This window comes from Lactuca serriola, chromosome 8 (assembly GCF_051521515.1).
Source record: "Lactuca serriola cultivar US96UC23 chromosome 8, Lser_US96UC23_V15, whole genome shotgun sequence".
Taxonomy (NCBI): Eukaryota; Viridiplantae; Streptophyta; class Magnoliopsida; order Asterales; family Asteraceae; genus Lactuca; species Lactuca serriola.
The window spans coordinates 34,104,137-34,118,546 of record NC_136415.1 but is presented as its reverse complement, the minus strand read 5'-3'; the positions used below and the strand labels follow the sequence as shown (position 1 = coordinate 34,118,546).

The 14,410-nt window shown below is 34.0% G+C and overlaps 1 protein-coding gene across 2 annotated transcripts; it reads left to right on the top strand.

The window, feature by feature from the left end:
* Positions 1 to 391: 391 nt before the first annotated feature.
* LOC145069700 (protein RGF1 INDUCIBLE TRANSCRIPTION FACTOR 1-like) lies at positions 392 to 2,583 on the top strand. 2 transcript variants are annotated; one of them, XM_079016647.1, is made up of 5 exons: positions 392 to 534; positions 700 to 742; positions 892 to 1,092; positions 1,204 to 1,419; positions 1,514 to 2,583. In XM_079016647.1, the coding sequence occupies exons 2-5, from the start codon at positions 740 to 742 to the stop codon at positions 1,814 to 1,816; spliced, it is 723 nt and encodes a 240-aa protein (XP_078872773.1). In that variant the 5' UTR covers positions 392 to 534; positions 700 to 739; the 3' UTR covers positions 1,817 to 2,583. The 2 variants fall into 2 exon arrangements, with proteins under 2 accessions (XP_078872773.1, XP_078872774.1); XM_079016648.1 differs by having other exon boundaries at positions 700 to 773.
* The last annotated feature ends 11,827 nt before the right edge of the window (positions 2,584 to 14,410 follow it).

The following is a 14,410-nucleotide window of genomic DNA, read 5'->3' as shown; positions in this document are numbered from 1 at the left end:
TTTTATAACAGTTTAATTGACGACAAAAAAATCATATTTGGACAAACGTTAACACTTATGCCTAATTTTATGTCTAATAATTAAAACATGTTTAAAACATTTTCATAAAAACCATTGAAATAGAATAAACTCAACAAAAATTGTATATTAAAGTTATCAAATTCGATATCATTGTATGTTACTACACATGCATAGATACACAGGTGAAAAAAAACTCAAAGTTGCATAACCAAATCCACTAATTGTTTAAACAAAGATAGTGGAGGGTTGTAAAGTGAACCTAACCCATACTTATTTTTGTTTAACAAATATTTAATAAATATTATATAATAATCGATAATATATTTAAATATAGAAATATAAATAGTCATATATGACCGCCTTACAAATTCCTTTCAATCCTTTTCGAGCTTCCCCAGTCTTTCCTCCTTCTCTCTTTCACCGTCTGCCTTTCATTCATTCATATACGTTTCACACACACACACACACAACTCCAGAACCCTCTTCTCCATTAATTCCTCCATTTTTTCAAAGGTATTTTTCTTGTTTTTCTCGTTTTTCTCCTGTGTTATTCTATTGACTCTGTTTTTCTTGTATGTATTCTCATCGTTGAATGTGGGTTTTTTGTTTTGATATACGGTTATGATTCAAAGGGTTTGTTCTAATCCCTTTTCTCTGATTTGGGCTTCTGGAAAACAGGGTAAAGATTGAAGATTTTAAGTTCAATTTGACCAAAGACATGGTAATTGACATCTTCTAGAACTTGATACAGAGTTAGTTACCTAAAGATTTTGAAGTATTGCATCTTTTTGTTTAATTGGTTGATGATGATTCTTCCTCTGTTTTGTTTTAATTCGAATGCATAATTAAAACACTGTTTTTTGTTATTAGGTGAGTCCAATCGGTAAAATGGAGCATCAGGAACTCGGTCCGCCATGGTTGATACCAATGCTAAGAGCTGATTACTTTACCACTTGTCGTTTCCATGGAGATGCTAATAAAAGCGAATGCAACATGTATTGCTTGGACTGCTGTGGTAACTCTCTCTGTTCCTACTGTTTGACCCATCACAAAGATCATCGTGTTGTTCAGGTAAAAATCATCAGCAAAATTCGTAACACAATTCACGCCTACTCGGTGTTCGACGAAATGCCTATCTAACATAATGTACTAATTCTTCGAATTTTTGTTGTGACTCATCAGATACGAAGATCTTCCTACCATAACGTGGTTAGGGTGAACGAGATTCAAAGATTTCTGGACATTTCATGTGTACAAACGTACATTATCAACAGCGCAAAGATAGTGTTCTTGAACGAACGACCTCAGCCTAGGCCTGGTAAAGGTGTCACCAATCACTGTGAGATTTGTGGTCGGAGTCTCGTCGATGCTTTCCGTTTTTGTTCCCTTGGTTGCAAGGTACAGACTTTTCTAATTTCTTCCCTTTTGATTAAATCATTGGAACATGATGATTGATGACTGATGTATGGTGGTTTGACTTTGACTTGGTCAGCTTGGTGGGATGAAGAGAGGTGATCGGGAGTTGAGCTTCACTCAAAAGATGAAACATGGCCGGGAGTTTTACGAACCAGAAGAACCGGTGACACCTAAAAAGGTCCGAAGGTCACATTTATTCAATCAGCTTATCGACACCAACATGTTTCAGTTCAATCTTTATGGGCGTAATGGGTCTGATATGTCGTGTTCCTCCACCTCCGGTGATGAAACCCCCAACATGTCTCCGGGAACTCCACCCATATTCAACCACCGGAATTCCAGCCGGAGAAAGGGCATTCCTCGCCGGGCACCTTTTTAATGGTCTGTGAAAGAAAAAGTCAAAAGCAAGGTGGTTTACTGGTTTAATATTTAACTTCCATATCTTATCCATGGTTATGGGTTCAAGATCGTTCTTATACAAAGGTGAATATACGTGTGGACATATAGTGTAGTTTGTGAAAAAGGTTATATAAATATATATATATACTGGCTAAATATAAATTAGAATAAGATTTTGTGTTGGGTTTTATGTTTTTATTTTTAGCAAAAGAAAAAGAAGTAACTTAGATTGTATATGAAATGTACAGTGGTAGACACTTATATTATAATAATATGTAAATGTAGAATAAATATTGTGAAAAGGTTTCGATATGATATAATATGATAGATATGGTTGCGGGAAGTCTTGGGAAGTATGTATGTATGTATGTGGTAAAGATGATGGGGGTGTGTGAATGTACAAGTGCTTGAAGCGTGATGTACAAGAGTGGTCAATTCGTGAAGTGGATGATGAAGAAGAGGCGTGAAGGATCTGAAGTAGTTTGTGGCAAATGAAAAATAGAATGGAAAAGGAAAGGGTTTTGGAGGGTAGTGATGAATGGAAGATGTCACTTTCTAGACTCCCATGGTTTATGGGTACGTTTTCGTTTCATTTGTTGTTGTATTTTTGTGGTTCATAAAAAGTAAGTATGTCGACTTTTTTGTGTACTAGTGCATCCTCTACAAAACGACAGGGTTTTGGTTTTTATCGACTTCGATATTTTGGAAAACCTTCCTATTAGTAAATTCATTTTGTTGTTGACTTTATGATCTTTATAAATTATAAATACCATGCCTAAGCTTTGAGCTACATTAACATACATATATATCTTGTAAAATTTTCCAACAAAAACCAGCTACATCATATTATTAGTCCATGAAAGGCCCATTTGTATTTCATTAGTGCATGTATATGCTTTCGGCCCAAGGCCTTTTTTGTACACTATACTTCTTTGATAGTTCATAGGAAAATCTCTCTCAATTAAAACATCATTTACTCATTTTTAATTCAAACGATTGGTTTACCTAAAGGATTTGAAATAGAACCTTGAATTCTATGTGTAAATAACTTCAAAACACATAATCCATAATCAAAATGGGATCCTATCAATCAATGGGTGATTCACCAAGCTATGGTTTCAAAATGATTACCATCAAAGCTTCTAATCACAATTTTTGCTATGGAGATATAACAGTATGAGAAGAATGAAATACAATACTAATCTCATTAAATATATGAGTTTGAGCATTAGTCTTGAAGTTGGTGAAACTAGCGGATGTTTCAACATTGATGAAATCTCAAATAGCATTCAAATGCTCCTTTTAACTCTAAGCTTTCCGCTCATTTTGCAAGCCAAAATCGTTCAAATCAAATGGATGAAAGGGGTTTGCAGTCTAAAAGATCTAATCTTTCATCACTTTCAAAAATAGTCCCTCACTTTCTAGTTTTTGTTATTTAGCCCTAACTAACATTGTCAATAACAAACTACGTCCTAAGACTTTTATTATTACCCCTAAAACGGAATATATTCACAAAATAAGTCCAAAATATAATTAGATAAGTTAGGTCAAGTCACATTTATGACTTGAACGTGTTATTGAAATTTTGATTCTCAACATGAAAATTATTAATCTTAAACAATAACCTTTAAATAAAATTTTAGCCCTAACTTGAAGGTGTTACAACGGCGTGTTTATGGACAAAACATCATCCCCACAATGGCGTTCAGGGCTCGATGCTGATATGGCACAGTGGTAACGGGTACCTATACCGAGCAATCTTAGAAATCCTAGTTAGTATACATGTGTTCGTATTTTGTATTTCTTTAAACCTAGTGCGAATACGTGTTATGGTCATTTATAAGACATAAGATTCTGGTCTTTCACTAAGTCCATGGAAAACTGGTATTTTCTATGATACATATGTTCGTGTTTTGAATTTCTTTAGTATGTTGATAAAGTCTCTAACAAGCTAATTTCACAAGAAACTGGTCTTTTATTACCTAGTAAAGTCGAATGAGTGACCAGGGTTGAAAATATGGGTAAATAAACGAAGTATCCTCCCTAATAAATGAAAATAATTTTGCCACATGTCACCCTCTTATTAACTTGGAAACATGTCATTTTTTGGTATTTTTGATTAAATGTTTTTTCCATTTGTTATTTTCTTATTTTTTTTTTATCTTTTCTTAATTAACACATCATATTTACACCATATTTAATAATTACCTTAATTGAAAATCACAATATTAATAATTAATACTCATATAGTATTTAATATGTTTCTTTTTAAATTCAAATTTTAAATTTTAAATTTCAAATCTAAATTTCAAATTTAAATAAAATTTTGTTTGAACTTTTATATTTAATTTTTGTTTTATCAAACCCGTATAACATACGGGTCTCACACCTTGTAGTAGTATACAATGCTAAGATTGTCGTTAATCTACAAATATATAAAACTTGTAATAAAAGGAATCCCGTATTATTATAAGTTCATGGTTTGAAGTAGGAATAGTTAATTGTAATCATTTGCTAATATACCAAGCTCATATGCAACGTTAACATCGACGTTTAATGCCACATTGAATAAAAATATCTAGTTATTAAAAAAATAGACGGTAACAGATAAAAGTATTTAAATAAAACATAAAAAAAAAGTTTAAGGACCCATTATATACAAAATAAATCAGATGAAAATAAGATTAAAACACTAGTTCGTTAGACATTTTCATCCTTTTCCCTTCATAAAATATATATATAACGGGTGGAAAGAAATATATTTAATAGTTCATGTGGAAATAAAATATTTCAGATTAAAATAAGACTACTATATTATTCAACCATTTTACAATAAAATATGGCCCAAAAAATGGTGGAAATAGGGTTGTGCATATGGATTATTTATTTGAAAAATAAATGGCTATGGATGTGCCATGGCCCATGCAACTATATATATATATATATATATATATATATATATATATATATATATATATATATATATATATATATATATATATATATATATATTTCTCTAATAAATGAAGGTTTTTTTTGCCACTTGTCACACTCTCATTCATTTTGACACATGTCATTTTATGATTATTTTGAATTAATTTTTATTCCATATGTAATTTTGTGGTTTTCCTATTTTATTAAATTTCATATGGTATTTAAATTTAATAATAAATGCATATCAATTTCATTAATGAACTTTCCTTATAATTTTAAAATTTTAAAATAAAATGTGATTAATTTGCTTTGATTATTTTATTTAAATGATTTGTTTAAATTTAAAAGAGAAAAAAAAATTTAATTTTAGTAATTCAATATTTTTCTCAATTTTCTTATAAATTCAAATTTCTCAAATGTTTATACATATTTAATTATTTTAAATACACTCATGTAATACATGGGGCTCACACCTAGTATATACTAGGCGAATGTCCGCGCGTTGCGCAGTGAGATAATTATGTAGTTTAATATGGTTATATATGGTTTAATATATTGTGAATAAGCCATACATAAAACTTGTATGCGATTAAATAGCATATATATTTTTTGATTTACAGATTTTTTATCATAATAAATAATGAAATTTTTTTACTATTAGTTTAAAATTTTAAATGTAATTTTTATGTACACATTAGTATCTAATGTAATTAGTTGATGATTGATTAGATATGGATTCTCATTTGTGGTCGTCTATTTATATTGAACCTCATAAAAATACATATTTAACGACTTTTGTTAGTTTTACTATTGAATAGAAAATGGTGCTGTATTTTAAGTAAATATAAAAAATCTCATTCTCAATCTATTTTATGATAGTGACATATTTTAAGTTAATATAAAAAATCATATTCTAGAACTAATGAAAAGAAAAAACGGAGCCAAATTTTTTAACTATAATAAAGTTGATTCCAATTAAAAAATGCTCAATCGAAGATAATATCATTCAATAAACATCATAAGATATTACGTTATATTCAAATTACAGACATCATTTTTGTAAGAGTCATTCAAAATATATGAGACTATAGTGTCTAGTACAACAATGTAATAACCAAATGACCCTAACATATTTTAAATGAAATATAATTATAATATATTATCTATGCAACTAAATTTCTGCACAGCATGTGGGATTCGTCTAATATATGGTATTCTTCTAATATATTATATTATAGTATAAACATTATATTTGGAAAACCACTTTGAGTTATATTCTAGTTTATAACATTAAATTTGTGATGGGTTGTATTTGACACACATTTGTGTATTTATATCTATATTATATATTTAAAACAAATCTTATATAAACATCCAACCTAAATATTAATCTTAAAGTTTTCTTTCTTCGCCACGTAAACAAACTTTTGTTATAAAGCCAAAAATGGAATAAAAGACATTTAATTGTATGATCATGATATATTGTATTTTGATTGAGGCTTGTACAAAACATGCATGAGCATATATTATTAATTTATCTCTTGTTTTGGGTAATTCGAATAAGATAGCTTCAAATCCAACGTATCAAACGGATTACCCATTTACTAAAGTCTAAAACCCAAAAACTCAAACATGTTCTAATACCATACAAATGCATGAGGTTTTAGCAAATTATTATCTCATATAAATTACCATTGATTTTGTGTGATTAATTATTAAGAAGGTGAAAAGGTTTGGGGGTTTCAAATGCATGACAATCAAGGGAAAATGCAAGTTTTATATGTATGTAAGATATATATATATATATATATATATATATATATATATATATATATATATCAAGGTTCTAAATGGCGTGAGGCGTGGCGTGGCAGCAAGGTCAAGCCTCAAGCTTAACAAGCCATGGCGAGCCATGGCGTTTTTCAAGGCGTGATGTAAGGCGGAGATTTTGTATTAATTTAAAATTATATTACCATATAAATATAAATTTATATTAAATATAACTACTTTTTAGAAGTGTTAGATCAATAACTAGTAACAAAAATTCACAATACCTGTATCTCCGATTAGAAAAAACATATCAAAGAGCAAAAAATCGTGTCTCAAATGAAAAAACACGCGCCATAACGCGCCATTCCGTGCCATATCACGCCTTGCCACGCACCACGCCTAACAACAACGTTATGAGACTTTTCGTAACGGCGGAGCCACGCCTCACGCCATGGCACGCCTTGGCGCGCCTTTTAGAACACTAATATATATATATATATATATATATATATATATATATATATATATATATATATATATATATATATATATATATATATATAGCCGTTTACCCACGTCAAACTTTGGGTGCGAATATTTTATTCAGAAACTAGTTTGTAGAGATGATTAGTTCTTTTACACAAATAGTTACTACATATAAACAATTAAACATAAGAGTCTTGTTAGCATAAACGAAATCAGTAAAAATTAAAAATGAAAAGTTGACATTCTTTAAAAATGCACATGTACACATGATTTATTGTGCATTATTAATCGTGCAACATTTCTCTATACACCACATTTGATGTATAGACTTCACTACCGTTGAATTGTTTGTCAGACTTCACTAATACTTTTGTATTAGCACATGATATCCCTTTGGATAATGTCACATAAAATTTGTCATGCGAGAAAATCGATTCCAGAAGATAAATACCTACTTTTGGATTTGTTTATCCCTGAGCTTTATTTATTGTCATCGCAAAATATAATCAAACTTGAAATTAATTTCTCTTCAACTTGAAGAGGAACATGTCATCTTCAGACGGACTTTAGAGGAATCATTGACAAAAATAACCTCTTTCCAGCATGTTGACCAACAGCTATTTCAGCATCAATGACACTGTGCTGAAAACTTTTACATATCAGTTAGGTGTCATTACACAACCCATTTGATGGGTTGAGATTCTGTAACCGTATTATTGGGCATTCAACTTTCTGTCTTAGGTAATGAGGGGGCAAACCCCTAAAACTTAGCGTATTCAAGAATTCCACGTGATAGATGCTCTTTATATCATCTACGACTTCATTAAAACTATAGTAAATTCCCTCTTCTTCATGGAATTGGCCGATCAAATAATCATTAATCTCATCGACACTATCATTTCTTGTGGATAGTATTGCATGCGAAATAATATAATCAAATTTAGATTTATTAATTTCCAAGGATGGAAAGATGGCATCAATCAAAGTATTCAATGAATTTTCTTTTTAGTGAAGGGAATTACCATATCATCATGGATTTGAATAAAGTTTTCGTGCACCGCCTCTTCAACTCCATCACCGACACATAATATAAACTGTGAGAACCATGGATCGGTTAGTGCTTTCATATATATAGTTAACCGCAACTTGATAATCGAAGACCAAATAGGCGCCATTTGTATGCTAGAATCCGCAATCTGTGCTCGTGTTCCACGTCTAACGACCGACAACACTTGTCTGAAATCACATCCCATAACCATTATCTTTCCACCAAATATGAGCATCACCCCAGTGATATCTTTCATTGTACGATCAACCGACTCCAATGCATGTCATTTAGCCATCGACGCTTAGTCCCAAATGATTACTTTTGCAGTCCGAAGTAGTTGAGCAGTACCACTTTGTCTTGAAATCTTGGAGACCAAGTTATTTTCAAGATTGATAGGAGTTTTAAAGTGAGGGTGAGTTGTTCTCCCCCTGGCATGTTATTAGCCACAACACCCGATAAAGTGGTCGCGAGTGCAATCTGGCAACACGAGCGAATATTGGCAAGTAAAGATTTGTGCAAAAATGTTTTTTCTATTTCACCAGGACTGTCTATGCAGAGCACTCCTGGAATATCATTATGGACATGCCAAATGATCTCATCATAAATAAATTTCTGTTCAGGATTGAGAAAATCTCGGGCTTGTAAATGTTCAGATTCTAAAACTATAGAGCATTCTTCTTGTACCTCTCGAAAAACTCTAAATTCTAAATCAACATTTTGATTGATCTTTATAAGATCAAAATCATCAATATCGTCACCCATAGATTGTAGGAATACCATGATGTCTGTAACACCCTATTTCGAGTCGTTTCTTAATTCGGGGTTGTGGACCAGTATTCTATCATGAAAACACTTTGGACTTTGAGAAAGTAAATTTGGACCTTATTAAAGGTTTGAGTAAATTACACGAATGGTCCCTAGGTTTTGGGGTAATTTGCACGTTTGGTCCTTAACTTATTTTTTAACTCGGAAGGTCCCTACTGTTTGTTTTTGTTACACACTTGGTCTCTACAGTTTTTTATATTACATGTTTGGTCCCTATCTTACCTAAAAAGACTATTGTTTAAATAGGGAAAAATGGTAAGGTAGGTAAGGTAAGGTGAAGGGGGGTGGGGTTGGGGTGTGTTTATTTAAATAAATTAAAAAATCAAGGGAAAAATAGTCTTTTTAGGTAAGACAGGGACCAAACATGTAACAAAAACAAACAGTAGGGACCTTCCAAGTTAAAAAATTAAGTTAGGGACCAAACGTGCAAATACCTTAAACCATAGGGACCATTCGTGTAATTTACTCTAAAGGTTATAACATTCTTTGTGAGGTCTAAGCCCTTGATTTGTAAGCTGGACCCAAAGGGAAGAAAGGGAAAAGTTATAGATCGGGCTTCTTGCATGAATTATGGTTTTAGTTCTATATGTGACAATACAAAAGTAATTAGATAGGATTATGGGGCTCTTCAATATAGTACATATAAAGAACGCTGAAAACGGAGTTGAAACAAAAAAGTTATGGTTGTTTGAAGTTGAAGTGGAAATTAAGGACTTTTGAATTACGTTGGGCATAACTAAAAGGTACGCATGACATAACTTTCTGATTTTGGATGTGGGTCTAATGAATTACACATGGCATAATTTATGTTACACATGGAATAATTTGGCCAGATCAAAACCCTAAATCTTCAGTTTTGAGCGCTATTTCAGGGCTCTAACTTATGGGAGGCCCTCTCATTACTTGCCTCCATCACCTAAGATCATTCCTTGAGAAACCCTAGCCTCCTCTCACTTATTTTTTATCCTTGACATCATTTATGAGCTTATTTCTCTATTGGAAGGTTGAATCTTGAAGAGAAATGTGGTTGCAAAGTGTCTAGAAGAAGAGTTCAAAATAGATCCAACGAGATTACATCATTCCTGGACCGTTGTAAGTAAAAAGCTTCTAACTTGCTCATTGGTTTCATAGCGATGAGTTTTAAGCACTACAACATTCCTATGGTGTACATGCAACCCTAATGCTTTGGATCTAGGTTTTTATCAAGTTATACATGTAAATAATAATCCAAAGCATAAACCCTATGACTAGCATACACAATTTCAAAATTCACATGTAAATTAGGGTTTACTCATTACCTCACTAGTTATATTGTAATAACAAGTACAATCCTTGCTTGATCTTGACTTCTGAAAGCCTAGTGCCCCAAGTGTTGCACCTCTAATGGAGTCACGGACACTCAATGCACAGGAATACTTGGAGAGGTAAGGAATTTCAGCCAGGGTATGAATCATATGCATGGGGGGCCGAATTTCCTATGTAGAGGCCTTTAAATAGTTGTGGCTGCTAGGGTTTGAGGTGTAAACCCTAATACCATACTTAGGCACCAAGCAGTCCATGGACTCCCTCCTTAGAGCACTTGGATGAAATCTATAGGGCTTCCCCCTTAGGATTTCGTCCACTCCACTCTATGGAGTCCATCAACCCAATTCTGTAACTATCAAAGATTTTCAAAATAGTCCCTCAACTATTAACCAGTTCCTTTTAATCCCAAAATTAATACTAGATTAATTTATGATTAATTACTAATTAATAATATGATTTCCAAATAATATATGTTAATCTTATAATATATTAATAAAATCATTCTGAGTACCAATTTATTATTCATATAATAAATCCTACTCTCTCTCTCTCTCCACTAATCATCCTATCAAGTTGCATGAGTGAAGGCAACCCAAAAGGACCATGCTCATAATCAAATCAAGTACATACCAAATATAGTTATGGGCTTAGACACCTAAACCAACACATAAATCTAGTTATTTTTCATATTTGCCACTTTTTGGTCATTTTAGTGCATAAAGTTTATATCTTGAAAGTTTGTGACTTTGTTATGGGTAAAGTTGAAAACTTTATCAATCTAAACATCATAATGACTCAGATATAAAGGTTAGAGACCCGAACATAATGGATTAAGATGAGAAAGATGCATTTTTGGTCACTTTGAGACCAAAAGTCTAGATCTTGGTTGTTTGGACCATCCTAATGGATAAAGTTGTAAACTTTATCCATTATAGGGCTAGTAGGAATCAAAACTGAGCTTTAAGTGAAAGGTCTTAACATATTACGTGCTTAAAATAAAGTTTGTCAATGCACGCCATACACGAGGCATAATCTAGGCTACACCCAACGTAGCCTGATTCTTATCCATTTTCTAGATAAGTCTCTACGCCTTGCACAGAGTAAGGCGTATGCTATGCGTAAGTCAATGAAAGGTTGACCGTTGACTTTTTGACTCACTTTTGGTCAACTATGAGGGGTTGAGGACTTAGAAGGGCAAAATGGTGTTTTGCATAACTGAGGATTTTATCTTTGTATTTGGAATTGCTAAGTTGGAGTATTTACCTTAATTGCTAATGAGGGTTTGGTTTGTGGATATGTTAATGGGAGGGACTTTAGTACCAACGGCTCATGTGTGAGATCTATCTGTTACTGATTGAGGTGAGTCTCCTCACTATACTTGTGGGTCAAAGGCACCAATTGTAACATCCCAAAATTCATGACAAAAAATTTCAGTTTTAATTAAGTAATTATAAAACCAATAGACATCATTTCATAATTAAAACCAGCATGTCGAATAACTCCCAAAGATCTCATAATGCAGAAATCATAGTGTGATGCGCTGCGATCATGCCGACTCCTTTCCTCTTGAAGAAGAAGTACTTGAAACCAAAACTGAAAACCGTAAGCACGAAGCTTAGTGAGTTCCCCCATCATACCACATAATTACATACTACCAGGCATATTTGGGTGCCCGACCTACCCTGTCAGGAATATGTGGGTGCCCGACCTACCTTGTCAAACATATCTGGGTGCCCGACATACCCTCCGGTTTATTTCAACCGGTTACGGGGACTATTTTACCCCTACCACTATAACATAACATAACCCTGCTGTCAGGCATATCTAGGTGCCCGACGTACCCTGTCAAGCATATTTGGATGCTCGACCTACCCTCCGGTTTATTTCAACCAGTTACGGGGACTATTTCACCCTACCGCTACCACATAATAACATAGCATAACAGACTGCCAGGCATATCTGGGTACCCAACCTAGCCTCCAGTTTATCTTAACCGGATTCGGGGACTAGTCCCCTTCCTACTACTATTACATAATATCATAGCATACTAGCACATAAAGCATAACAGATAGTGTCATACTAGACGATTATCACAAAGACAATCATCTCAACTATAATCAACTATTAGTGGACCGACATTAGTGCCTTTGACCTACTTCTACTGGAAGGTAACTCACCTCATACTGCTGAAGTCCACTGCAAGAGTTCCTTAGTTGCCGCCCTGGCAACTCCTTGAGCTATCAGTACCCAAAACATCACCCAATTAGCAATTGGGTCTCAAACTATGATCCAAAACCCTTACTTGGGGTGAAATGATCGTTTTACCCCCGACCCATCGAGGTCCATACTATATATTCAACGAAATCCTATTAATGGCCCAATTTTCCAAATTGGGCCCAAATCCTTACATGGGACTACCCTTTAGAATCCATTTCGTACTTCATGATAACCCTCCAAGGGTCAACCTTGGTCAAAGTCAATTTCAAAGTCAACATGCTGGTCAAAGTCAACATCCTGAGTTGACTCAACTCGCCAAGTTCCAAAATCATAAAACCCCGAAATCGCGTTCCAACTCGTCGAGTTTTTTCCTATAACAGGATCAGGACTTTTCCATAAAACTCGTCGAGTTCTTCATTCTTCAGAACTCAGAAAACCTTGGCCAACTCACTGAGTAATTTTCTAGACTCATCGAGTTGCTCAGAAATCCGAAGGATCGAGGGACCACAATCCAACTCGCCAAGTTGGATGAACAACTCGTCGAGTCCCCTTAATCTTAATCCATTTAGTCACTTTCCATTGAGTCCAACACTTCCAAACCATAGATCTGGTCCCCTAAGGCTGGAATATCATGTAAAGTTGCTAACTTTACGTCCATGCATGGTGTCAAGAAGCTAAAAACACCAAAAATAACCTCCAAAAGAGGTCTAGGGCATGCAGAAGGGCCAAGAATTGATAAAGCTAGCAACTTTCAGTCTCATGAGGGCACGGATGTCTAGATCTAATGGCATGACCTCAAAGCATGCTTAAATCCAAGAATGGTTTCAAAACAAGCTAATAAAAGCCCTAAACTCCTCCATGAAGAGATTTAGCAAATGAATAGTCAAGGTATAGACTTTATACCTTAATATGTCTGCCTTAATAGATAAATCCCTGGATCCAAAGCTTCTTCCTTCAACCAAGCACCTCCAACTTCAACTCCTTCAAGAAAATACCAAATAATCACTCTCTTTTCACTCCTACACACTCAAGAAGGCTCAAGCTCATGAATTAGGGTTTTGTTGGACTGAGGGGCGATGAGGGAGGCCACAATGAGCCATTAAGGTCCTTAAATAGGGTACAAAACCCTGAAATTAGGGTTTCATTTCTGCCAGCCTACTCGTCGAGTTGAGGCTCCTCAACTCGTCGAGTAGACTTTACAGCCCGCGTCCAATTCATTTCATACTCGACGAGTTTGGGGCCTCCAACTCATCGAGTTTCTACGCAGAAGTGAATAAAATTTTGATTTAATTACATATCAGGAACTGGGAGTTACACCAATGTTGGCCCACTAGATTTTTTTTGTAGGAAGACCAGGCGGTGACCCCTAACAATTTTATGGAAGACCTAGATATAGCTCCTCGAAAATGGTATGCAAGACCACGGTCTGGACGCTGGCAGTTCTATGTAGGATGCTAGTTGTCTTTATGATGCTTACATGGAAGACCAAAAGGTGGCTCTTGGCACTTGTTTGTAAGACCCGAGTTTTGGCCCCTGGCTTGGCAAGGAAAGACCATGATACGACTTGTGAACTCACTAAGCTTTATGCTTACAATTTCATGTTTATGGTTTTAGGTACTTCCGGTTCCAGAGGTAAGGGCCTGGCATGACTGCACAACATCCCCCAAAGTTTTCCACATTGGATATTTTTGATTTTTACTATGATGTTTAATTGATATATTCACTTTGATTGGTTTTGGAAGAACTCGTCTGTATGGTTTAACGTTTTTAAAATGAAAATGTTATTATGAATTTTTGGGACATTATAATATCAGTGTGACCATATTATGGACTCTCTTAACACTTTCGTATTGTCGCCTATAATCTTCTGAAAGAGAATTTTAGTAGTCATCTCATAGCTTACAAACATCTCATGGCTCACAAAAACTCAATATCCTTGCAAACAGCCTTCTAAGAGCATTTGGAAAATGAAAGAAAGATGCATATGTA